Genomic DNA, 26,425 nt, shown 5'->3' with positions numbered 1-26,425 from the left:
ATTTAGGAGGCCAGATACAACGCTACGTATAGGTCTTCCTTTTCCTCTGTCTGGAAAGAGGATCCCAACCCATGCAGTCACCACTGTAAATACTTTCTCTATGGCTTCTTCTACAACTGGTGGGAAAGCATTTTTGGAATCTGTCCAATTCAGTTTTCATTTGCCCTTAATAGTAGAGTTGGGGACGTTGTTGGACTCCAACTCCCATAATATCCGACTCTTGGCCATGCTTGCTGGGGCTGACCAGAGCTGGAGTTCAAAAACATCTGCAGGGCCACAGGTTCCCCATCCCTGGCTTACAGTCAGCAAGGATGCTTGACGCTGCTTCCCACCGTCACTTGGGAGGTAACATTCAAGGAACTAAACTGCGAGTGGAGAGGAGTGGGAAACCCACACAGGCAGTCCAGTTATGTGTGGCCTCTGTGATTTCCATTGATCTCAATGGCGGTTGGGTGGTAGGAAGCCGCTGGTTCAAATCTCAGCTCCACCACAAACATAAATTTCTTCACTGTGGGGATAATCTGAATGCCCTGCTTTGTTATAGGGCATTGTAAGGACTGCCAGTGAGAATCCACTGCATACTTAAGGGAAGTGCTTGTATAAACACCTTGAGCTGCATTGGATGGCAATCTGGTGGGTTCTTTCAGAAGATATTTTCCAGAGAGCATCTGATGCTGTGGTATAAACGGGGAAGCCTGTATGGAGCCCTCAGGATCCCTGCTTATCTGTACTATTATTACAGCTAGACAGTTTTTTGTTTCAATATCCAAGTTCCTTATTAGCTGTCTAGTATTATCTCATTGTCTCATGAAGTGGGAGTGGGGAGAAGCAAACTGTTTGGTTGTGTGAGGAAAATGAACATGGCAGAACTCAAACTCCCACCACACCCTCTGTATTTCCATGGGTTGACAGCGCCAGAATCTGGGCCTATTTAGATCACTGAAACATATGGAGTCTGAAAACAATGTTCCCATTAACCTACTTGAAAAGGCCTGCCATTTTGAAAACTGTCTTCCTGTTGCATGGGCTGCAAGCTGCCTTTCTCAATGTTGCTGGAGCCTGGATAGATGGTACTCTTACAACTGGAAGCTGACTTTTTATTATTATTATTATTATTATTATTATTATTATTATTATTATTATAGCTTGGGGATGATGGTCTTCTGACCTGGTGGGAGTTGCAGCCCAAAACAGCTGGGGGGCACCATGTTTGGGAAATGCTTTCATAGCCAGTATCATAAAAAGTTGTTTTCTAGTAATGAGTGCAGAGCGAAAAATAAAACGAAAGATTTCTTGCATCTGTGAAATGGGAAGAAGGTGACAGGCAAGATGGGAGAAACTGGGCAACTTGTGAACTGGGAGGCCAGTGGGCAGGGTGGCATGGATAAGATGTGGGCAGATAAGGCAAATAAGAAGGCAAAAAGGAAAGCAGGTGAACAGTGACCAAAGTGGTGAGAAAACATTATGGCCATGGTCAAACTATTCATTTAAAGCACTCATAAAAAGTCTGATATTCGCCCAATAATTCTGGGAACTATAGTTTGTTAAGCATGCTGAAAGTTGTTAGGGGACCTCCTTATTCCCTTTGTAGAGCTACCAAGAGTCAGTGTGGTTTAACAATCATTCCCTCTTTCCAAGAAACTCTGGGAGTTGTAGCTCTAGGAGGGGTCTGGAGGGCCTTCTAACAACTCACATCACACTTAACAAACCACACTTCCCAGAATTCTTTGTGGGTAGCCATGATTGTTTAAAGTGTTATCACAGTGTTTGAAATACATGGTGTGAATGTGACCTGTGTGAGGAATTCTCATCCCAATTTAACTAGTCCTCAGCCAGGCCCCAGATCTCCTGCACCTGTTTTTATACTTTAATAAACCAACGACTGCAAAAATGTTGCTTTTATGGCTACTGGGTGTGCTGCAAAACACCATTCTGGTGAGATGCCAGCCACCCATCATCTTCATTTCCCAGAGGCATATTTACATATAAATTTGCATTTATGCCAGGTTGTATCATGGAGTGCCCCGAGTCCTTCAATGTAGCTTGCAATGCCCATGTCCTCAGCAGTCCCCCTCCCCCGTTGCATAGAGCCCCTCTCTCCTATGTAGCAAGGACTCTGCACATCTTTGATCTGCTAAGTAATACTTCTAGAGCATCTCCTGCTCGAGGCAATGTAAGTGCACACAACTGCATTATGGCCTGTGATGCCGTGGCCATTAAATCTACCTGCATTTAAGAGTAATAAGCCATACTGCATAATTAGATCACCAGGTTACATAAGTAATACCGTCACCCCAAAGCTGAACATCGCTCACTAAGGGTTCAGAAAAACTTCTATTTTGGATTCTTGAAAATATGGGGAGGGGTGTGTGTGTCCAGCCCTTGGTGGACCAGTGTTGTACCATGTTGGATGTTTCCTTAGCTATGGAACTCATTGGGTTACCTATGGCCAGACACTATCTTTCACTGTAATGTAGTTCACAGGATTGTGAGGATAAGGCAGGGTCAATTCTATAACCTTTTGGAGGAACATAAGGGTAAGAATCTGTCTGACTGACTAACTGACTGACTGATGGGTCACAGATTGTTCAAACTTAGACTTGAGTTGTGTGTGTGTGTGTATACATCATCATCATCATCCATACAACAGGGTTGGTGAATCCATAACACATGCTAGATGCAGCTATCCAAGGCACTTACAGCCTGCCCGATTCTAGCAAAATCTCCCTATGCAAAGGCTCCTCTTCTCCCTCTGCTCTTAGACCTCCTAGCAATAGTGTCTTCCTAGGGAGAAGAGGACCTTTGCAGAGTAGATGGGGCTTTCCTCTCCATTGCAGCACTGAGATGGCAGGAACCTGCTTCTTCTGCTTCATTTTTGCTTTCATCGCAGTGCTGAGCTAGGAGAAGGGGGGAAACCCAGTACTGTGCTTGGGGGCAAATGCAGAAGAGAGTGTGGTTTCCCTTCCCATTTCTGGGCTAGGAGGTGAGAAACCTCTCCTACCAGCCCCGTGTTGCCATCTGCTCATCTGCTGATTGGCTGTCTAAATGTGTGTGTGTGCTTGCCTGTCTGTGCTTGGCCACACACCCTGCTGGCATCCCATCCTTGGAGGGCTAACTAACTATGTGAACCTTGGACCAAAGGTTTAGCCCCACCTGCCATCCAGTATAATTATTTGTACATATAAAACCAGGATGTAAGGGACAAGGGTTATTTCCTGATCTTCCTGAAGAGCTAGTTTTTAAACTTGAAGTTCAAAGTAGCATGGCCCAGGCACAGCCTTGCCTTTTCAGCAAGAACTATACCGAAGAGTGCCTAAATGACCCACACAACCCTTCTCTGTTATCTGACTTGGTAGTGTTCCCCAGCTCACCTTGACAAGAAGTCAAACTAGCTGTCACTTTCCAGGAAGTCTCTATGTCTTGACTTTGGCTGTGCTACCTCTGAACTTTTCCCCCCATTCTAGGTTTAACTGGAGTGGCCTGGTCCCCATGCGCTTGCGGGGCAGGATCCATGGCTTGCAGGCCAGGAACTCTAAGTTCTTGCTGGAGGGCAAGGAGTTTCGCATCTTTGGAGGCTCAATGCACTATTTCCGCATCCCCCGTGAATATTGGAAAGACCGCTTGATTAAGATGAAGGCCTGCGGCTTGAACACCCTCACAACGTAAGTGCTGCCCTTGCTGCAGGCTCAGTCCAGTTTGTAGCTGCTGACTTCATGGGGACATGATAGGAAGCTGCCTTAACACAGAGTCGGAGCATCTAGCTTTGTGGCATCTCTCTACACCAGAGATGAATTACCTCCCCCACTTTTGAGGGTCACATTCCCACTGGCATAGACTTTTGAAGGCCGTGTACCCAAAATATGTGAGGCCACATATCTTCCTGCTGCTCCCTTTCTCTCTTCTGCCACCCTTCACCCCTTTTTTTTCCTTTCCATGCCACCCACATGAAATTGTACCAATATCTACACTGGCAGTGGCTCTCCAAGGCTTAAGACAAGCACTTCTCCCAGGCCTACCTGTAGATTCTGGGATTGAACCTGGGGCCTTTTTGCATGCAAAACATGTGCTCTGCCACTGAGCTACAGCCCTTCCCTTAAATTTTCTTCTCTAAATTGGGGACACTGAACTCTGGGGGTGTGTGTTCTCACACAAGCCAACCACCTTCACCAAAAGGCAGGCTTTGTGATAAAGCTAGAAAAGGAAAGGAAGGAAGATTCCAGTGCACAAAAAGAAGAGAAAGACAGAAGACCTCAAAGAGGGGATGCTTAAGCAATCCAATCTCTGTGAATTCCAAAACAAAACAGTTCATAGTTTTTTTTACTGATCAGAGATGAGCTGTTCATTGGAGTTTGTACTTCTCCAAATGTTGTGATGCTATTCTTGGAAGTTATACCAAAAGTATGTATTTAAACAGGTATTCTGAAAGAAATGTGCCTACAAATACGTACTAAATACATATTTTGAGAGGATTCAAAAAATATCAACAGATTAATGCAAAAATACTACAGTTATGGGTAAAAATCTGCAACACGGAGTAGAAATGGATAGATTCACCCATCATTCTTCAGTTATAAATATTATTTGCCTGTTAAGCCTTCCTTGGGAACAACTGATTTATAAACTTTGGGCTGATAAGTCATTCTGTGTGCACCTTTTGACATCTCCCTTGTCTTGATTTCCATACTAAAAATTGATGTCACCTGGTGTTAAGGACTTAACAGCTTCTTCAAGTGGGTTGCATGTATATTGCATACAAAATTCATAGGAGAGTAATGTTTATGTTTCTTACAAATTGATCACTGGTTTTCTTTTCCAAAAGAGCAAAACATTTGGCAAACTTTTTACCACACTTCATTATTATTATTATTATTATTATTACAGTATTATTATTATTATTTTGCAAAGCCTCCAGCAGCTAGATAAAATTGCTTTGGGGGCCCCAATTCGCCTCACACACCATCAGTTGGCTATTGTTGCTCTAAAAGATTTATGGGATGTGAAGTGGGGATAGTCAGCTGATTTCCTTGCTTGACCCCTGAAACCAGCGTTGAAACAGGCAGCTAATTCATTCTGTCTTTCAGGTATGTTCCATGGAATCTTCACGAGGAAGTAAGAGGGAAATTTGACTTCCGTGGAAACCTGGATCTGAGGTACCTCTCCTGATCTGAAGTATGGATCTCACGGTCCATGGCTGAAACAAACCCACACACAAGTAAATTCTGCAACCTGAGAAATCAAATTTATTGTAAACAAATAATGTTATTCTGTTGGGACAATTTCTCTGGCTTTAGTTGCCCCTGGCTGCAGAATATTGGAGCAGGGTTTGTAGTTTACAGAACATTAGACATTGGGGGGTTGTTGTTGTTTGGGTTAGTACTGCTAGAAGAAGATCTGGGGCCGGGGGTGGGGAGAGAGACTGGGAGGGAGCTGTGCTCTATCCCTTTAGAAGTGGAAATTTTTCAAAGCTCAATTTGTGAAGACACAAATTAAGCTGAGAGGAAGGATCTTCAGGGAGCAGTATGAATAGTTTCCCTCAAGCTCTATGAGTTAAAGATGAGTTAATAAGGAGATTCCTGCCCTGCAATTCTGCAGGCTTATGCCCTGCATAGCAATCTTTTGTTTCTCCACTCCATTTGACAATAAAGCTTGTTCAGAGTCTGCCAACCCTATCCATAAGGGACTGAGTAAGAGGAAGAAAGATATGGTGAATCAGCATTTGTTAATAACAGGTGCTGAATTGTCTCCGTGCCGGATAAAGCCTGCTTAAGGCTCACTGTTCATTCCTTCCCAGCTCAGACCAAAGCTGCATCTACCTCAAATCTTTTTACATTTTTTAAAAATTAACTTAATTTTCTTTACAATCACAAATAATAAATTATAATTTAATCCTTTTTTAAAGCTCCTATTCATTCCATGTGTAATATCTAGCAGTAGTCATAGAATATCCAGCAGTCGTAATAGAGTATTACTCTTAACTAACATGAGCCCACCATTGTCACTGGAATGTGACTTGGTTGGATATCATTATATATTTCCCAAATCATAATCTGTACAATTTCATATAGTTTTGCAACATTTCAGTTAAGCCTCTTACACCTTTTGAAGGGTGCAGTCTAATGTGTCAAAAATTAGTAAAGGTTTCCAAGTTCTCTATAAATTTATTACGGCATTCTCATATGGCTTTGGTTTCCATTCAGCAGTTGCAGGAATCTTGGGCTGTTTCTTATGTTAGCCAGGCTAGGATGCTTACAAAGGATGTATTAAAATACCGCAGGATACAGCAGGAGGTATTCAGTGCCTTCCTTCTGTTAGTGCAAGTGCAGTGGCACCTTGGTTGTCAAATGGCTTGGCTTCCAAACAAATCTGCTTTTGAACGGTGCAAACCTGGAAGTAAGTTTGCAAACTTTTTTTTGGAAGCTGAACGTCCAACGCAATTTCTACGGCTTCCGAGTGAGTGCAGGAAGCTCCTGCTGCCAATTGGAAGCCGCACCTTGGTTTTCAAACTGTTCCGGGAGTTGAACACCTCCCAGAATGGATTAAGTTTGACAACCAAGGTACCACTGTATCTACAGTTGTGCAATGGAACTTCCTTCTCCTGCTTCTTTTCCCTGCCATATATTCTGTGCCCTCCCCAAATCTTCTACAAAGTGTTGGGGAAAACCCAACAGATTTAGGGGGCACACTGGGGAAGGAAAAGTCCTTGTAACAGAGAAACATATCTGGGGCTACTTTGGATAGAAGCCCAAGAATAGAATGCTTCAGTCCTCATTATTTCCAGTTTCTGTCGGTCTGAAATTTTGATTGCATCCTTGGCAAGAGAAGGTCCACATGGCTGACGACTGATACTCCCAACTTTGAGTGACTGCAAAGCAATTGGCCCAAGTCACAGGTGATGTTCTAGGGGATGTGACCTTCCATCACATCAATGGCTCCAGACCTGGGATGTGGTTGTGGCAGTGTGGTAAAAAAATCTGGGGAGAAACAGAGATTTGAGCATGCAGTTAAAGTGTGACAAAGCCATTAGATGGCTGTACTTGCACCATATTTCCTGTCTACTCTTTTGTTTCTTTTCCAAGCTAAAGTGTTTGGGAAAGGGGTCTTCTCTTGCATTTGAGCTCCCAAGGCATTTGGCTGGCCTTTTCTAGAGGCAGAATGCAAAACATATGGGCTCATCTGATGGTTGATGTCCGGCAAGGATAAACTGCTGCTGTTCATTTGCAGTTTAACTACATTTTAATGTGCTAAGCATCTAAGGGATTTTGTGGTAGTAGTGAAGCCTTGGGCTGTGATTGGCTGAGATGCTCGAATGTCACAGACAAACTGGCCAGTGGGAAGAGAGGCAAAGACAAGCATAAAGTTTTGAAATGTAGTGGGCTAGTAGCTATAATAGACTTTAGATGGGAGAAGAGGAAGTAGTCATTAGAAAGAAGGGGAAGAAGAAAAAGCCAAGGTGAGAGGGAATGGGAGAGAGAACATGTAGAGAAGGGAGTCGGTGTTGGAGAAACATGGAGTGACGTTCTCATATATTGATTTGAGGCAACCAGTTTTAAAAGCCAATGCTTTTATCACTACAGCTTGTGGGATCTTTCTACATCATTGTTCTCCAGATCTGTATGGTTTGCTAGTTGCTGTTCCTTACAACATCTCCTGCCTCACTCTGCCGAACGCTGTTTCCTTCTCCAGGGCTTTCCTTAGGACAGCTGAAGAAGTTGGGCTGTGGGTGATTCTGCGTCCAGGACCTTATATTTGCTCCGAGTGGGACCTTGGTGGTCTGCCCAGGTAAGTCTAGATAGTTTTGGTTGTCTTTTGGAATGGCAGTCAACCCTGGCTCTGTGGCTCTCAATTCCTACTGCCCACTAGGACTTCAGGGAACAGACTTAATTAGGAGAATGTAGAAAGGCTGGTGATTCTGAAATGGCTAGTTGTTGTCCAAAATACAGGGCAGCTGGTTGCTGAAAGCTGGCATAGATGCACGCTTCCCTCCTGTACTTCCCTTGTTGGCCCTGGGAAACTGGGTTTCTACCTCTTATTTTTGAACACCATTTCAATATTTGAACACCATTTCAATAGTAAGAATAATAATAAAGATGGGTAGGAGCAATTTCATGTAGTTACTTCAAATATAGTTTGGTTTTGCATATTTGATCTGAAGAGATTTGCTTTAACTGAATCAGACAGCAGGAGAGACAGGGTACACAAATATTTTAAATAAATAAAAGATGCAGCAGCATGAAAATGGAAATAAATGTCTCATGCCGGTTTACCACAAAGGGGGAGAGAAGGCGTGAGAGCAGAACGAGGGAAGATCCGCTACCCGAAAGGTTCTCTGTGGAGGCTAAACCTCTGGTGGGAAAGATGACTGGAGGAAATAAATAGGTGGGGATCAGCAGCTTATGTCAGCAGCTCCCTCGAGATCTGGTAACCAGGAGAGGATCCCAGCGGCTATGCTGCGCTCTTGAAACCTCTCATTTGCACTCCCATTTGCATCAACAGGAGGTTCCCACGGGATGAGGTAGGAGATGAAGAAAGTCCACATGCAAAGCAAACCTAGAAAACAGCTCGAGGATGTTAGAGATTCGCTCCTGCACATGGGGAGGCTGAGAGAGGCACTTTGGGGATAAAGCAGGGCACAGGGTTAAGTCAGCCCAGGGTTCTTTGCTGAATTCCCTGACTTAGTACATAGCAATATTCCTACACACATGGTATTTTACATAGGAAACAGAAACAGAGTCAGAAGGACCTTCAAAGGTCATCTCGTCCAACCCTCTTCCAGTGCAGGAAATCTGAACAGTGATGGGGATTTCATGCATCAGCAACAGGGTGAATGGACTAGCTGATTTTAAAATAAATAGTATTATTACATTTAAATCACATCTTTCCTCCACAGAGTTCAAGGCACTGTGTACAGTTCTCCTCTCCCTCACCCTCGTAATAAAGCATGCAAGTTTTGCAGACTTATGCGAAAAAACCCCACAAAGTGTCATATGCGTGGCAATTATTGCTTTGCACCCTTTATTATTTTGCAGAGAAGAGAGGAGGAAAATGCTTCGTGTTCAGAGCAAGACATTTTATCTTTCCTCTTTTTGATGCAAAGTGTGAACAAATGTGCCTTGTTTGCGCTGCCTCCTCTTATGGGTGCCTATACCCATTTTCTCTGGAACGCTATCAACTGCTTTTGTGCATAATGCTGGCGGGGGGAGGGGGGATTGCAAATTCTTTCCCTGTGAATAACTGAAACCAGAAGACTCCACGAACAAATGTTCCTTTTATTCCTGGTGGTAACAGGAACACTCTGACATTAGACTCCTTCTTACTGACTCCACTCTGCATCAGCTCATCTACTGTCGCATCCCCATTCCTGCCCCCTGCCCAATCCCACTGCCTCATCCTCTACTAATTCTTGTCTTCATGACTCTCATTGTGTTTCTAACAATACCTGTGACAACCGTTCCGTCTCCATTCCTCAGACCTACCTCCTCTACATTCTAAAAGGGTTCGTAAGGAGGATGGAACCTCCAAACTGCCTTTCATAAGGAAGCCTTTCCCCAACCCAGTGCCCTTTGGATGTTGTTGGACTACAACTCCCATCACCCTGACCCTTGGCCATGCAGGCTGGGGCTGATGGGAGTTGGAGTCTGACAACATCCAAAGGACACCAGGATAGGGCTGGGAATCCTTGCCATTCCCAGCCCCTCTCCCCTGAACTACCAACCCCAGGGCTCAGTGGGGAGAGAAGATAACTGTTAAACCTATTTAGATTCTGCAGTACAAAGATACCTTAAGTCACAGGAAGGCTAGCAGTTTTCAAATATTCTTAATTTCCCCCACTTGGACCTGCTGCACTCATTCCCTGTCAGGGAAAAAGGCAGGATATCAATAAATATTAAATAGTAATAATTTAAACACATACCCATCCATCCTGCTCCCAACATGCTTTGCTACTTGTGCTCTCCATCCTTAACTTTAACAACTTGTCCCTCTTCTGTGCTCTAGCTTGTAGAGCAGAGGTGGGGAACCTTAGGGCTGGGGACCAAATGTGGCCTAGCCTGCTTTTGGGCTTCCCAAAGATACCTGATTGGCCACGGGGAGGAACAGATGTTCCTTTGGTCTGATCCAGCACAGCTCTTCTTACCTTCTCACAAGCTCTGGTCCTTTTCCCTCCATAGCTGGTTGCTCCAAGACCCCGAAATGCAACTGAGGACAACGTACAAAGGCTTCACAGAGGCTGTGGATGACTACTTTGATCGCCTGATGCGTGAGGTAGTCCATCTTCAGGTAAATCAGATCATGGGCTACGTTGCTGCTGCTAAGCCACTTGCATTTTTAGACCAGGGTTACCAGGCTGACCTGGAAACAGTGATTGGGGTCTGGGAAGCTGCCTCTGCCATTCTGGTTTTCTGGCCATGCTCGGGAACAGCCTTCCCTAACCTGGTCTTCTCCAGACCTTTTGGACTGGAACTCCCTCCAGCCTCAACAAACACAGCCAGTGGTCAAGGATGATGGGAGTTGTAGTCCAACAGCCCCTGGCTGGCACCAGTTTGGTAAAGGCTGCTCTAGGGCGATGCTGCATCAGGGATTCTGGGGTATTGTGCAGAAATAGATAGATAGATAGATAGATAGATAGATAGATAGATAGATAGATTCTTTATTGTCATTACACAAGTGCAACATTGCACAAGTGCAACGAAATTGGATGCCATCCCTTAAAAAAACAACAAAAGCAAAACAACAACAACAACCAAACAAACCACATTCCAGCCACAAATCAAAAGGCAGCTGCTTCCCAGCTGCTTCCACCATAGTAAGCCATGGGAGCAAACAGCATAAGCAAGGTTTGCATTGTTCTGTGCTTGAATCGCCTTTGCTATCAATGCAACTGTGCTGCCTATATGTTTATTATTGTGCAATAACTTCTAAATGTGCAATGCCCTGTGATGCTTTTAATTTTCTTCATAACCTGCATATCTCACACTTGGAGAACCTTGGCTAGGGGAATATGATTTTTCCAAAGCTACTGTAGTGTTCATAGCTGAGCTGAAAGATTGTACAACTTTTGCTGTAACTGTTTTCATGTACCGTTCATGTGAAGTAGGTAGTTAATTTGTGGACATCTAGAGGCAGAGCCCAGGCAACTTGCCCTGTGCCGACAGGGTAGGAACAAGAACATGGTTTCATTCCCAGATAATCACCTGATGCCCCTTTCACACAAGTAAGATGTGACGGAGGCCGTGCAGAAGCTTCATTTGTGTAGGACTTTAATTTCTTCATTCTCACAACAAGCCTGGGAGGTAGCCAAGCACTTTGTACTCCTCTATGCATTAAACTCAGCAGCCCAGCAGGGGAGACTGTTAAGGGAGTCTCATTCATTTGCAGATAGAGAACCAAGGCAGAGATACAGTTGATCATTCCACAACCATCTATCATTCATGGCAGAGAGCCATCTTACACATAAAGGAAAGGCATGCAGTGCAGCTCTTCTGTGACATACCACTTGAGCATGGCATGTTTGGATTTTTCCTGTGTCTAAAGTTCTTTGCATGTAGAAGGATAATACAAAGAGGATGCACTTCTTTGGGATGTGTGTGTGCGCGCGCACGTGCTCGCACGTGTTCAAGGAGGGTTTTTGTGACTTAAGGAGTGTTTAGATATACATTTTCCTCCTCTAATTTGTAGTGGTGCAGAACCAGGGAGACTTTCCCAGATTGGCCCTGGAAGTCGTGGTTTGAAGTTCCAGTTCAGAGCCAATCTAGCCAATGGATCAAACCAATAAGCAAGGTCCTTAACAGTTATATGCAAGTTCTCTTTCTCAGTAAATCTTTATAGTTGGATTAGACCCACCAGAGACAGATGGATACCTTATGCCAGGCTTCCTCAACCTCGGCCCAGCAGATGTTTTTGGCCTACAATTTCCATGATCCCTAGCTAGCAGGACCAGTGGTCAGGGATGATGGGAATTGTAGTCTCAAAACATCTGGAGGGCCGAAGTTGAGGAAGCCTGCCTTATGCCCAGGGTAGCCAACATGATGCCCTCCAGATGCTGTTGGACTCCACCTCCTGTCAGCTCCAGCCAGAATGGCCAGTAGTCAGGGATGATGGGAGTTGTGGTCAAAGAACATCTAGAGGACACCATGTTGGCTACCTCTGTCTTATGTGTTCTCTCCTCCTCTCTTTTGGTAGTACAAGAATGGAGGACCAATCATTGCCATCCAGGTAGAGAATGAATATGGCTCCTATGCTGAAGATCCAGATTACATGATGTACATCAAACAGGTAGAGTGCTCCCTCTGCCTCATTTTTATGTGTGTTTTTAATGTTCCTGCCTGTACTGTGAACCACCCTGAGATCTACAGGTACATAGGGTGGTATACAATTGTTAATAACAGCAACACATAATAAATAGTAATACATTGTGCCTTCTCATCTCTCTCTCTCTCTCTCTCTCTCTCTCTCTCTCTCTCTCTCCTCCCTTTCTTTCTTCCTCTGCGCTTTGCAAACATGAGCTGAAAAATTAGACGCTTTGGCTATAGCCTCCCCACCTCTGCCATTAGTCCTGCCTGATTCACTTCAATCCTTTCCTTTATCCTCTTTCCTCCTAAATAAGTGATACAGGGTTGCAGCTGTATTGCTATACACCAGGGGTGAGGAACCTCATGCCTGGGGGTCAAAGGTGCCGTCCAGCCTCTGTATCTGGCCCTTAGAACTCTCCCCAGGCCACACCCTTCAATGGATCTTCTTTGAACCCTGAATGAACTTGCCTGGCTGGAGTGTGGCCTTGAACTTTGATAATGCCTCTTGCTTGTCTGGATGGAGGGTAGAGAAGTAGACTTGCTCACCACTGCCAAGTGGTCCTTGGAATATTGCCTAGAAGGGAATGTGGCCCTTGGGCTGAAAAGGGTTCTCTACCCTTGCTATATACATTTATCTGTTGAACTTACTTCTGAGTAAGCATGGGTAAGGTTTCACTGTGAACTTGCAATGGAGCAAAGGAGGGTGGGGAGTCCCGTGGCATTCCAGGTATTAATGGAAGTATTTGCATTGAAAATAATACATTATCTAATATCACTATTTGATATTGTGTTGAATTAAATCAGGGTGCCTTTTAAATAAAACAGAAGTATTATTTTTTTAGTGACTAAACTATCCAACTGTATTGTAACCCCCAAAATAACAGAACTAATTATATTTTTTACATGTCTGTGCTGCCTCTCCGTCAGTTTGAGATGGCTCACAGCCATCCATTTTAAATGCAGCACTAATACAGTCAACACAATTGAATAATTCAAACACAGTGTGTGTGTGTGTGTGTGTGTGTGTGTGTGGCCAGAGGAAGCTGCTGTAGCACAAGGCATTCCCCCCACTTCATTTATCCTAGTTGGTATCTGTACTGGATTTGAATCAATTTTACGTATGTGATATTGATGTGTGTGTAAGGTAAAGGTAAAGGGACCCCTGACCATTAGGTCCAGTCATGCCTGACTCTGGGGTTGCGGCGCTTATCTTGCTTTATTGGCCGAGGGAGCCGGCGTACAGCTTCCGAGTCATGTGGCCAGCATGACTAAGCTGCTTCTGGCGAACCAGAGCAGCACACGGAAACGCCGTTTACCTTCCCGCTGGAGTGGTACCTATTTATCTACTTGCACTTTGACATGCTTTCGAACTGCTAGGTTGGCAGGAGCAGGGAGCTCACCCCGTTGCGGGGATTTGAACCGCCAACCTTCTGATCAGCAAGTCCTAGATGTGTGTAACAACTTGTGTATATATAAAACGTGTGGGTGTAGCAACTTGGAACCAGTTTACCTACGAAATTGCCTATGCCATATGTGCCCATTTGACTCCTTCAGTTGGTGGAATTGGCACTTCTGCAGGTGCCTAATTATACCCCTTCCACATTTGTAAAAACTCAGTCATTTAGAGCGGCAGCTGCTGCACGTTGGAACTCACTGCCCATTGAGATCAAGCACGGCTCCTTCACTGCTCTCTTTTCTGCACCTGCTAAAAGCATTATTGTTTAGACAAGCCTATTCAGATGCTTAGAAATTTTATTTTGTTTAGTATTTTAACTTGTATGTTTTAAAGCAGGGATGTGAATTTTTCTTGGATTTTCTTCTTTTATCTTTTTGTAAACCGCTTTGAGGTTTCTTGCAGTCAAATGGTGTATAAACTATATGAAACAAATGAAACACACACATATGTACATACACATGTCTTAGGTGTTTTTCAATATGCAATTGTTCTGTGTATGCTCTTATTGCACTTTAAATCGCTTTGGGATGTCTCATGGGACATGATTTATAAATGGAAATAAATGATAATAGTATTGAAAGTTAGAACGTGGGCAGCCCACAAAGGCCAAGTGGAACAAAAGAAAAGGGGTGGATAAGCCCCTTATTTAAGAAACTTTGTATAGTAGATGCATCCCCCACTTCTCTTCCTGAGGGCAGAAAGCAGTGAAATGAGCGTTTGGCACTTTGGACAAACTTAGGGCTTTTGCTACCGAGAGATTATTTTGCCTGTCAGACCTAGACTGCCTTGTAAACCCCTGTAATCTGAAGCTCAGCCCAGGGCAGGCTAATTTTACTAATGCTTCCCTCTGTTGCCTCGTCCAGCACGGATCTTTCCACAGGCCCTGCCTGCAATCTGGGCAAGCACCGGAGTTGGCAGGCACCCAGAGAAGACCATTTTTAGCTTGGCAAATCCTCTCTGAGCCGCACCCAGCTTTCTCTCTTCGACTGGCTCCGATGCAGCACCGCAGCAGAAGGTTAATTGCCAGAGGCCTTGTTAAGGTCACTGCCAGTTTTTTATTTTATTTTATTTCTTTACCGTGCATTGTCTCAGGGAAACAATGGCTGCTTTGGGCGCGAGAGAGCTGCTCGAGGGAGCTGTCTGCTGAACATCCCGCCATTGTCGTAAAGCAGAAGCAGCTTAGGCCTGTCTGATATTGTTACCCTGAGCGAGGTGGGATGAAGGCGGCTCGTTCTGCCTCCTTCAGTTCCATAATCCATGGACAAAGACCACAAAAACCAAAAAAGGAAACACTGCTTAGCTCTAAGAAACTTGAATGCAAAAAAAGGGGGGGCAGTATAGTATAAGTCAATACAGTAGTGATAGTTTCACATTAAAATACAGTGAACCATAGCTATTCAGTTACTTATGTATTGAGTAACTGAATTAGCAGTCCTCATTAGCAGAATCAGTTTTGACATCCCTTGTGTGTTTTGACTCTGATGGTCTTCCTCAGAGGTGTACTCAGTGGCAACCCTTTTGAGCAGGGATAGCCAACGTGGTGCCCTCCAGATGTTGTTGAATAACAGCTCCCATCACCTCTGATCATTAGTCATGCTGGCTGGAGCTGATGGCAGTTGGAGCCCAACCATGGGAGGCCACCATTCTGGCTACTCCTGATTTTGTGTGACCACCTTTTCATCTCCAGACTTGCCAGCTGCCCCAAAGACACCTGTTACCTTAAAGAGATTCGACCTCTTGGTACATTTTCCCATTCCGGAGTCCTTTGGACCTCTGATACTTTCCTCCTGTTTAGTGTCCCATTTAACAGTCTTTCCCCCATGTTCTGCAGCAGCGGATCCAGGTTTCCTGCTGCATCACATGTCAAAAGGCTGTTAAACTAGAACTCAGTCTTGGAACCAGTGGGAGCCGCAGCCAATCCTGGTCTCTTAATAAGTGCATGTACACACAGGTTCCACTATCCAAACACACGTTATACAAAAATTCACTTATCCAAACACAAGGAAATAGTACCTGCAGACCTCACAATACACGCCGCAGATTCAGATGCCTAAACAGCCAGACTTGAGTGTAGCGCTGTAAACAAACAAGCGGCCTAAGGAAGCCTTACACTTTGTGTTTTGCTGGTCTGCGGCAGCTGTGGTGAAAGGGAGGGAGGGAGAAGGAGAGCTAGGATGAATAAGAGTGCATTTTTCCTTCCTTGTTTGCTTTTTGCAAGGTTTCAGATGGTTTTCCTGGGTTTTTTCAACATTTTCCAGCCTAAATTCCATAGTCAGGAATGCATTAGAAATTTCCCCATTGAAATCAAGGGAAATTGTCAGCTCCTTATGTGAACTGTTGTACACACACACACACACACACACACACACACACACACACAAAATGCAATGCGTGAATCAGCCTTCACTGATTCAGCCTACTAAAATCCTGGGGTTTTAGTATCTTCCCTCCTGACCAGCTTAGGTGTTGTAACACTAAAAGGCCCCTGGCCAATTAGATCTGGTTGAAATCACCTTCTCTCTCTCTCCCAACTAGACAGTCTGCAGGCATTCAGCCAAGGAGTCACACAGCGAGGTTCCTAATCCTCTTTCTTGTAATTCCACCATTGTCTGACTGCAGATGGGGAAAGTTGCATAGGAGTGATGTGGCTCCCAATCTCTCCCACTCGGCATCGGAGGCTGGTACATCCTATATCCTATTTTGTTCACAGCTGGAGGAAGGAGAGACCTTAATTGAGATGGCTCCTCTGCTGTAGAACTGCAGGCTGTTGCCTGTGGTCCATAGGTCCATAGTTGAAGACTGGTGACCCAGCATGTAAATACTTTGCCTGAAATGACCAATCAAAGTCTTTTTGGTGTTCATGGAGATGTCTATCCCCGCCTTCTCCTTCTCTCTCTCTGCCTGCCTGCATGGAGCTAACTAGTGATGAAGGGTCTGTCAGTTTTGGTTCTCTTGGTTTCTCATCCTCCCCCCCCCCTTTTAAATTCAATTCCCCGTATTTCTGTAGCAATTTGTGTATTTTTTTTTAAATAAACATCCATGAAGATTCACCAGCATTTTAATGCACATTTCTCTTAATAAACACATTTTTGTATGCGGTCTTCACTAACACACACATTTTTGCAAACCATTTCCACTAATCTTATGCATGTTTGTATTTTATTTTCAGTAATATATCTTCATTTTCATGTGCTCATTCCCTAATACATGCATTTTTTGGTTGGAGAACTGCATCATAACATTTATACAAGTGCAAATTTTGAAGGATGGCTGTGCTTTGGTTCTCAAACTATTTGCCTTTAAATCTTTTTTTAAACTGCTTTGAGGTTTTTAACAATCAAGCGTTTTAGAAATTTTATGAAATAATTAAATAACAATAAATGTGAACTAAATTGAGCTCCTCCCCCATTCCTCCCACATGGTGGGCAAATGAGCATTCATCTGAACACGGCAGCATGCTGTGTCTGCACCAGGCATTTTTCATGTAATCTGGTCCCGATATTCTCGGTTTCTGGATCTCTTGGCTTCTCTCTAGCTGAGATCTCTTGCTGCCACCTACATCTTGCAGAAGATACGCGAGCAAGCATTCAAATCAACTTCCCAATATGTTGATTAGAGCATGCACACACCTGGGCCCTCTTGCCTGTTCCTATTTTTGTTTTCCTTGCATCGCCTTGCAAGCCAAGTATGTGTTGAAGCCTACAGCTCTTTACTCCGGATAATGACATGAATACAACACTCCTGTGTGTTAACGCTTCACTTCTTTTAACTAACATAATTTGCTCATGGCTATATCTTATTGTGAGCCCTGCAAGACCTGCTCGCTGCTGATCTGGTCCATACCTACCTGACCTGAAAGGGCAGGGGCCTTGGCTGACTCCAGCTACAAGGGATGCTTCTGCAGTTCAGGATGTCTAGAGACCATCAAGGATGGGATATTGCTTAGAGGTTATTGCTTGGAGTCAGAATTTATTCTTGGAGTTGCATTTATTTCGCTATTTATCTTGACTATGTTCTTGCATTTGTATTGTTAGACTTTTATTACAGTTATCAGCGGATTGTTTAATTTTGCTGTGCATTTATTCATGTGAAATGTTTTCCTTAATTTATTGTTTATACGACTAATTAAATTTTGCTGTGTCTTTTAATTGAAAATGTAAAACTTTTTGATGTCAGCCCCTTTGAGCAGGGCTTACTATATCTCACTTTAGCTTCATAATAACAACCCTGTGAGGTGGGCCTGGCTCAGGCCGCAGCCCGCTTCACATGTCACATTAAGCTATAGTGTAAAACAAATTATGGTTTAATATGTATGAGCAGTGTGGCACTCAAAAGTTCCAGTGCCATTCCACCCCCACTTCTGCTGTGGCTGCACTGCAGACTAAACAAAACAGAGCCTGGCTTGTGCTGTCTGAACTTGGCCTTGTGGTTTGTTTCAGTCAAACCATGAGTGTTGTCTATGGTTTGTTATCAGGCAAAGCAAACAATCAGGTTCAGGTATGTGAACCTAAGTCTGCCAAGCCAAGGGCCACCTTGCCAACTACATTGTTATTATGTGGCTTTCAGCTGAGTCTGATAGATTGGATATTATGCTGTGTATGTGCTCAACACAGCTATCTGCATTTTTGGACTCTCCTAGGGGCTGTGACTATGAGAACCCCTATTACAACCTCTAGCACCAAGATTTACCACTCCACCATTGGCTGAACCTCAGTGGTTTCCAGTCTGTGTTCCAAGAGGCCCAGCAACTGCAACCCCCTCCCCGTAGATTATTTTACAGCACAGCCCTATGCATGCCTACTTTGACATACGTCCCACTGAGTGCAAAGGGTTGCATACATCATTAGTTTCTCACCCCCTCTTTCAACTGCATTCCCCTTGCAGATCAGGGTAGAAAGATTCTCTCTCTCTCCCCTCCCTCTGTGTTGAATGCCCCTGATGGGCCATGTTCCTATTTAGGAGATTTAATAGCTGGGTCAACCTGACTCAACAACCATGGGTCCCATGATCCTTGCGAGATGACACGGAGGAACTTGGTGTTTGCTCACTAATGCACCCCCTCAGCCATTTCTTTCCTTGGAACAAAGTGGTGCAATGCAGCAAATATGCAAAGGACTCCTCCCGTGGCAGCAGGTGGATGCTTCACTTGATTTTAAGCCTGGAGGCTGAGTGGTGTGCAATATAAGCTGCTCGGATGAGGTGGGAGCCTGGTGCTTTAGCACAGAGGCTAAACAGCTTTTGTTGTGACTTTACGTTGTGTGATGCTCTCACCCTCATACCTGCAGAAAATAATAATGAACTTGAGTGTCAGGTTGCCCAGAACTTCATTGAAAGTGTGGGCGGATTAAATTGGTACAAATCAGTGGTTGTTAGCAGCCTTCCCCAGCCTGGCAATCTCTAGAAGGTTTGGAGTACAAGTCTTATCAGCCAGCTGGGGCTGATGAGTTTGCACTTTGACAGCATCTGGAGGGCACCAGGTTGGGGAAGACTGGTATATTGGCAGCCATATAATTGTCACCTATTAGGATAACAATGGAGTCTGTTTGCACAGGAGCAGATTGTTCTTTAGAAGTTGCAGATATCATCTTGACTCAATATGTTGTAATCCCCTAGTGAAAATTAAAAGCTATACTAATCCTGTATCAGCTGTCTGGTGTTAGCAAGTTTTCTTTTTGTATTCTTATGTTAAGCATGTGTGTATTTGCTTTCGTAAGTAAATAAGAAGGTGGCACTGAAGTTGTGTGTGTGTGTGTGTGAGAGAGAGAGAGAGCAACATCAGCACCAGTGATGGGCAAAATTTGCAGGGCGAGGTATCAGTATCTCTTGCTCAACAGAGAATGCCCTGCCTGCTGCAATGTTGGCCAGGGCCAGTGGGGTGGGGCAGCAGAAGCTCAGAAGGAACCTCTGATCCTGACACTTGTTAAGAAACTTATCAAATGTCAAAGAATCTTAACTTGTTTTTATGCACATCTGGGCAAAATGTGACACACTCAGTTTAGAGCTGCAGGTTTAAGCAAGTGTATGAAGTAAACTGTAAATGTATGTCTTGGGTAAAAGACATATATTTTTCCTTAAATAAGATTTGGTCATATGAAAGAGTTTAAAATGGTCATAAATATTCAGATGCCAGAAAATTTGGCTATGCTGGTCCACTGATAATATAAACCACTCATTCTTTTTAATGTCTTTCCCCCTATATCATTTATTACTACTGTACTACTACTACTACGACTACTACTACTATGGAATTGGCCCGGGTGTCTCAGGATCTCTGGTGGGTGCCTGCCACCTACAGCAACTAACGCCAGGGACTTGGAATCAGAGTCCCGTTCAGCTCCAGGGTCAGCAACACCAAGAGTCCTGGCCTGCCCTCCAACCTGAGCTCAGAAGAAACCCTGCTGGATCTGACCAAAGGCCTTACCTAGTCTAGCGTTCTGTTCCGAAACAGATGCCCATGCTGTTGTTCCCCAGCGAATGGTATCCGGAATCATACCGTCTCTGATACTGGAAGGTCTATACAGTCATTGCTAGCCTTATTCATCATAAAAGCTCCCTTCTGTAGATCAGTGTTGACTCCCAACATAATGTGTGTGTTTTCTTCCCCTCCTTGTGCAGGCCCTGTTAAAAAGGAAGATCGTGGAGCTGTTGATGACCTCTGACAATAAAGATGGGCTGGCCGCTGGCTTTGTGTCAGGAGGTACGTGGCATTGTGGTGTGTTGGAATGGGTAGACTAGAGCACACCTGGGGTGGGGGGACAAATGGGCCAGTGTATGTTGTGTCAACTGAATCTTTAGCAGAGTCTCCATCCTCAGCCATAGTTAATAGAGCAGGTTCTGCAAATAGGGAATGGGGATCAGATCAAGCGCTCTCTCTCTCTCTTTGTGTGTGTTTGTGTGTTATTAGCAGCTGTGCAGCACTTAGCTATCAATTGCACTTGAGTAGCGGGGATGACTTCATGTGTTACTGTATTATAGGAATGGGCAACTTTGTGGGGAGAAGAGTCCCAATGGCCGGATAGGGAGGTCTGCATTTAACGCCCCCCACCCCCCACATGCCTGAGGGTCCCCACTCCTGCTTTGTCTCTTTGGGGTTGGACTGTATATTGCACATGTGGCCTGGGAATGTTTTGGATTTATAGCTCTTTGTGGGGGGCAGGAATCATGTTTTGCGAGTGATGGCCTTTTGCACTTCTTGCTTCAAGGCTATCTAATCCCCGTACTCCAGCTCTGTTGAATTCCACTTTGGCTCACTTTCCAGCTTCCTTCCCCAGCCCTGGACCTCTCAGATACCTCTCTGGTCTTCTCCACCTTCTTCAGCCTCCAGTTCTTAGTGTCCTGTGCCTCCTAACTTTGCTTTTTCAAACTGGCTACATACTGTGTGGTTTTTATTGTTTTACCTCTCCTGGCCATCAGTCTCCTTCACAGTTTCAGCTTTGCTGAATTTCAGAGATCTTCAGTGGGACATTGCATGTTCCATAAACTTGAGTCTAGTTAGCTGGTGAAAATAAGCTGACACAGCCTTTCTTGCTTCCTGCTTTTGTGGGAATAGGGTGTAAAGGTAAAGGGACCCCTGACCATTAGGTCCAGTTGTGGCCAACTCTGGGGTTGCGGCACTCATCTCGCTTTATTGGCCGAGGGAGATGGCGTACAGCTTCCGGGTCATGTGGCCAGCATGACTAAGCCGCTTCTGGTGAACCGGAGCAGAGCATGGAAACGGCGTTTACCTTCCTGCCTTTATCTATTTGCACTTATCTATTTTACCTTTATCTATTTGCACTTTGACATGCTTTCGAACTGCTAGGTTGGTAGGAGCAGGGTCCGAGCAACAGGAGCTCACCCTGTTGCGGGGATTCGAACCACCGACCTTCTGATCGGCAAGTCCTAGGCTCTGTAGTTTAACCCACAGCCCCACCCATGTCCCTGGGAATAGGGTGAGGGGGGTGTAAATGCCAGCTCTCTAGAATCCCAACGGTGTGGCCTAGACATTTGCATAACTGAACTCACATTATTTGAAGGAACGTGATAGGTTTATGGAGTTATTAGGTTTTGTTTTTGTCAAAGGCGGTGTCTTGTCCTCATTGTGGTAGAAGAGGCTTGCAAGCCTCAAGACCCAAGTCAGTGTAAGGCTTAAAAAGCAGAAAGAATTTGCGTATAGTGGACTGTGAGCTATGTGCCATCTCAATGCTATGTGCCATCTCAATGCTATGTGCATTGCCTGCTGCCCCCAGTGGCTTCTGACCCTACATGAAAGCTGAACATATCATTTAAACTTTCTGGCTCTGTAATGTGGCCTTCCATTTTTTAAAAAGGTAGTTATTTATTAAATGTACTTCTCTCCATTAGCATGCTCACGGCACCTAACTCAATCAGAATTGCAGAAACCACTTAACACTAAATCAAATCAAAACGCTAAGCATCTTATGATAACGAGTCATGGCAATCTGATAGAAGATTGAGAGCCAGCCCCTCTGTCAACAGCTGGCGGTTGCTGATGTTGAGTGACAGGGCTGGTCCAATGGGAGGCTGTGCGGGCCCCCTCTGAGGGCATTGGCTTGGGAGTATCACTGTGCCAAAGTGTGTCTCAGAGGTAGACATATTGGAGGCCTCCAGGTGTCATTGGCCTTCAGCTCCAATTATCCTGAGCCATTGCATGCCTATGATTTGGACAACTCATTTCTGCTTAAAACAGGGGTGGGGAACCTGTGGCCCTTGAGACTACTGGCCAGGCTGGCTGGGGCTGATGGGAGTTTGGACTTCATCAGCATCTGGAGGGCTGCAAGTCCTCTATCCCTTACCCTTTGGGGAGGAAGCCATTTGAATCATTCAACCATATAGAATACAGCCTAAGGTTATTTCTGCTCCCCATTCATGCCCCCTTGGAAACTGAGGATCAAGGTGGGTGGCAGTGCTGGGAGTCACTGAGTGGCTGGAGCATATTGGGATTCACCGCCACAGTCTTGTGATTGACCTAGAAGAATCAGATGAAGGAACAGAGACTTTTTTTCACTGGGTGGGTGGGTGATAAACTACAGTTTCCAGAATTCTTTGGGAGGGGAGCTCCATTCTTTGAATGTGTAGTGTGATACACAACCCTAGTCATGTCATTTGGGCATCCTGGTAGTGGGGTTCTGGGAAGCTGGAAGGACATTTTAAGGTGAGTGAAGTGTATAGTTTTATGAGGACACATCGGGGACACGAAGGATTAAATTAAATAGACTATTTTGGAACATGAATTCTTTTATTATACTGTTACGTTTCAGATAACAAAACTATGGTGTGCATGTGTTTTTAAAGAGTGTGTAATGCTGTTTTATCCAAACACAAGCTGTATCTGCATCTCATGCTGATTCTTAGTGGTGCAACCAAAGTACTCAAAGCCTCTCAGGATTAAGTTTAATGGGCTGAAATGGCTTTTTGTATTTTAAAAATCAAAACTGTTTTCCTCGTGTACAAGCCACTTAGCTGGTTCCCCCTGCTTCCTTTTTTGTAACAACTCAGTGCACCCTTTCATTATTAAATTGGAGCTTAAAAACCAGAGGCTTAATTAAAGTTGTGCAAGCAAATTGCAGGCTGATAATGGAACCCCCTCCTTTCACCCCCTCACCCTTTGTTTTAAATGGGTTCTTAAAGCGAAGGCAAAATGCCACTAGGATAGCAAAAGAGGGAAGGTTGTTCATAGAGGTGGAGTTGTAATTTTTTGACTTCCCTCTAGGAAAAGGGCTTGATCTGGTTGTTTATGGTGAGCAGGATAAAATCCTGTGGCCCCCAACACATTACCCCCAAGGAAATGTGGCCCTCAACACACCAAAGGTTCTAATTAGGGCTGTCCACAGGTCCCCTGCTCTGATCTGTGGTCCAACCCAATGCTTCAGAGAGGCTCTGCTCCATGGCTGCTCCTGATCCAGGTCCTAAACTGATTTGGAATTTTTTTTGGGGGGGGTTGGGGAGAAGGAGGAGATGAAAACATGACTTTCCCTTTCTCCCTGGTGCCCCTTGACCATATATTTAAGCAGGGTTTTAACTCCTAATTAAACATGTGGTTTGGTGGATGGAGAAGGAAACACACACAAGGGTGTCTGCGTGTTTCCTTCTCTGCACCCTCCCATCAGAAGATTCCCCCCCCCCCCCGACAACCTCAGGTTGCTCCAGGTGGACCCGATCCAACCCAGGGCCATCTAGGGCTGCCTTGATGCAATTTGGCTAGATCCCAGGACTCAAATTGACCTGATTCAGTTTTGGGGGCACACCTCTAGTTCTAATATTTTATTGTGGATGTGAAGATGGCAGAGTTTGTTTGCTGCTCATTGATCTTTTGCAATTACTCTTTGCTTATATTTGTTAAATAATAATAACTTAGCAACTCTTATGGGAGTACAGTATTTGCCCTTTTAAAATCCAGGTATGTACGCTATGTTATTTTATGTGGAAACTGTATTAAATTTTATTTAATTGTTTAAAAATACAAGTACAGGTGGCATAGCCTGTCCCTGGGAATTGGCTAGCATCCTGTTGCATCCCATCCAGGCCTGACACCTTCTTGTTAAATGACAGAACTTCCCAGCCCTGTCCACACGGGGTCACTCTCTCCCTGCCAGTGGGAGATGGGGATCAGTGGTATGTGTGTGTGTAAGGGGGGAGATCAGTTCAGCTTTGCTCTGCTTCCTGCGCAAATGTGTTTACTGCCTGAGAGCGCACTCGTTTCTCTTGTTTGGAGTTGTCTCCTCCATCGGGCTCATGTGACAAGCGCGCCTTGATCCCAGCTCATGCTTCGGATGTCACAACAATCTGCTCATTAGAGTCAACATGTCAAGTAATCAGGAGTGCGGAATAACTAGGGCTCTGAGTGATGCGGCAGAGGCAAGGTGGCTGTGAGAACACACAAAGAGCGGAGGTAATAAAAAGCATGCTTGGAAGAGGAAAGAAAAGGAGGGTGCCTGTCTTCTTGCCTGCAGGTGAAAAAAGGACCCTGGCTTTTTTGTCCTCCTGATGATTCCCATTGACACCGTGGAATTTGCAGACCAGGCCATCTTTTGACAGAGCCCTGAGTTTTTGAAACATAGTTGTCCTTAAAAAAAAAAATCAACTATCTTAACAATCAGTGTTTGCTTGTTTTTTGTTTTATTTAAAGAGCAAGCTGCTAGACCTTTGTAATTCACCTACCCAAGAAGACATTTTGTATATATGGAGATATGATGTTGGTTTGTGAATCAGACCTTTAGTTCATCTGGCCGAGTCGATGTCTATTTCAACTGCCAGTGGTTTGCTCTGTTGGTAGAGCGTGATGAGACTCTTAATCTCTGAGCCATGGGTCCGAGCACCACCAAAATATTCCTGTATTGTAGGCGGTTGGGCTAGACGATCCTCTTGGTCCCCTCCAACTCTGATTCTTTTATCGCCACCATAGTGCAAAAGCCCTCTGTGAGGGGGCAGAGCAGTTCTGATCAGGGTTGTAGCTGGAGGCAGGACCTGTGACGAATACTGAGGGCCAGGCAGAGGTCTGGAGGGCTGCCCATACCTTAGCCCAGGTGGGTCCTCCACCCTTGCTCCATAATCTCTGCTCAGTTCTGTTTTTGCAGCCCTGCTGCATGGAATCTTTTCACTGATGATGCCAGCAATTGAACCTGGAACTTTTTTACATGCAAAACATGTGTCATTCGATGGCCTCCTCCATGTATCACATCCCACACTTTGTGCATGACTCATTCAAGGTGCACAAAGAGAAGCCGCACACCCTTCCATGAGCTGCTGCCATTGTGCAGCCAATTTGTGGCTGTAAAGCAGATAACACTGGAATCCATTCCCACCAACTTGGATGGCTTTAAAAGAGGATTGGACTAAATTGTGGAGGATAAGGGCTATCAGTGGCTACTAGTCACGATGGCTATAGTCCGCCTCTGCTGCCAGATGCTGGAATGCTTCTGAATGCCAATTGCTGGAAACCGCAGGAGTGGAGAGTGCTGTTGAGCTCAGGTCCTGCTTGTGGGTTTCTGCTTGGCCACTGAGAACAGGATGCTGGACTAGATGGAACACTGGCCTGATCCAGCAAGCTCTTCTCGTTATGCATATGGGGCAAGGGCAGTCAAATGTGTCATGAACCCTCCCTTCTCTTTTTCTCCCCGCCCTCCTCTGTGCTTCTAGGGACTGTCACAATTTTGTGGTGGGATTCAATCACATACCAGCAAATTCAGGTTCCCCTGTATTTGGTGCTCTTATGAAACAAACCAATTTCTCCACCCAAATCGAATGTTTCATGATAAGAAAAGAGATGGAGAAGTGTGGGGTTCTGCTTGCTTGATGCAAAGTCGTAAAAGCTCCCCGCAGACCTGTCTGAACAAACATTCAGTAAGTGGCCATCTCCACCTGGCATCCCCACACACCGGTCAGGATGAATGCTCAACAAACGGGTCTCCTGGAAGCAACCTGGGAGAGCTGGCCAGTTCGTTCCTGTTCCAGTTTTACGTCTGCTTCCTGCTTCTGAGGCTAGGAAGGGCCTCGCCCTTGGAGATGGGCCTCGCCACGGGATGCAACTTCAAATGCTACTGGTGGCTTTGGTGTGCAGCCTTTTATCTCAGCATCCCTAATTGCTCTGCTAGTGCTAATTAAGCCGTGGGACATCCCCTTTTTTCTACAACCACCACCCGGTCTGTGAAGCGGGGGGGGGGGGTTATAATACTGCAAATGT

The 26,425-nt window shown here is 44.9% G+C and overlaps 1 protein-coding gene across 3 annotated transcripts in view; it reads left to right on the top strand.

The window, feature by feature from the left end:
• LOC309357572 (beta-galactosidase-1-like protein 2) overlaps positions 1-26,425 on the top strand; it is a 73,914-nt gene that overhangs the window by 10,463 nt on the left and 37,026 nt on the right. For all 3 annotated transcript variants that reach the window (XM_081889808.1, XM_081889810.1, XM_081889809.1), the window contains exons 3-8: positions 3,465-3,662; positions 5,082-5,150; positions 7,684-7,779; positions 10,167-10,275; positions 12,178-12,270; positions 20,359-20,440. In XM_081889808.1, coding sequence (XP_081745934.1) covers positions 3,465-3,662; positions 5,082-5,150; positions 7,684-7,779; positions 10,167-10,275; positions 12,178-12,270; positions 20,359-20,440 — 647 coding nt within the window. The remainder of the gene's footprint in view (positions 1-3,464; positions 3,663-5,081; positions 5,151-7,683; positions 7,780-10,166; positions 10,276-12,177; positions 12,271-20,358; positions 20,441-26,425) is intronic.

Source organism: Podarcis melisellensis (genome assembly GCF_964234715.1).
Source record: "Podarcis melisellensis genome assembly, chromosome: 15".
Lineage (NCBI taxonomy): Eukaryota > Metazoa > Chordata > Lepidosauria > Squamata > Lacertidae > Podarcis > Podarcis melisellensis.
Note: the sequence above shows the minus strand (reverse complement) of the source record. Positions and strands in the feature narration are given on the sequence as shown.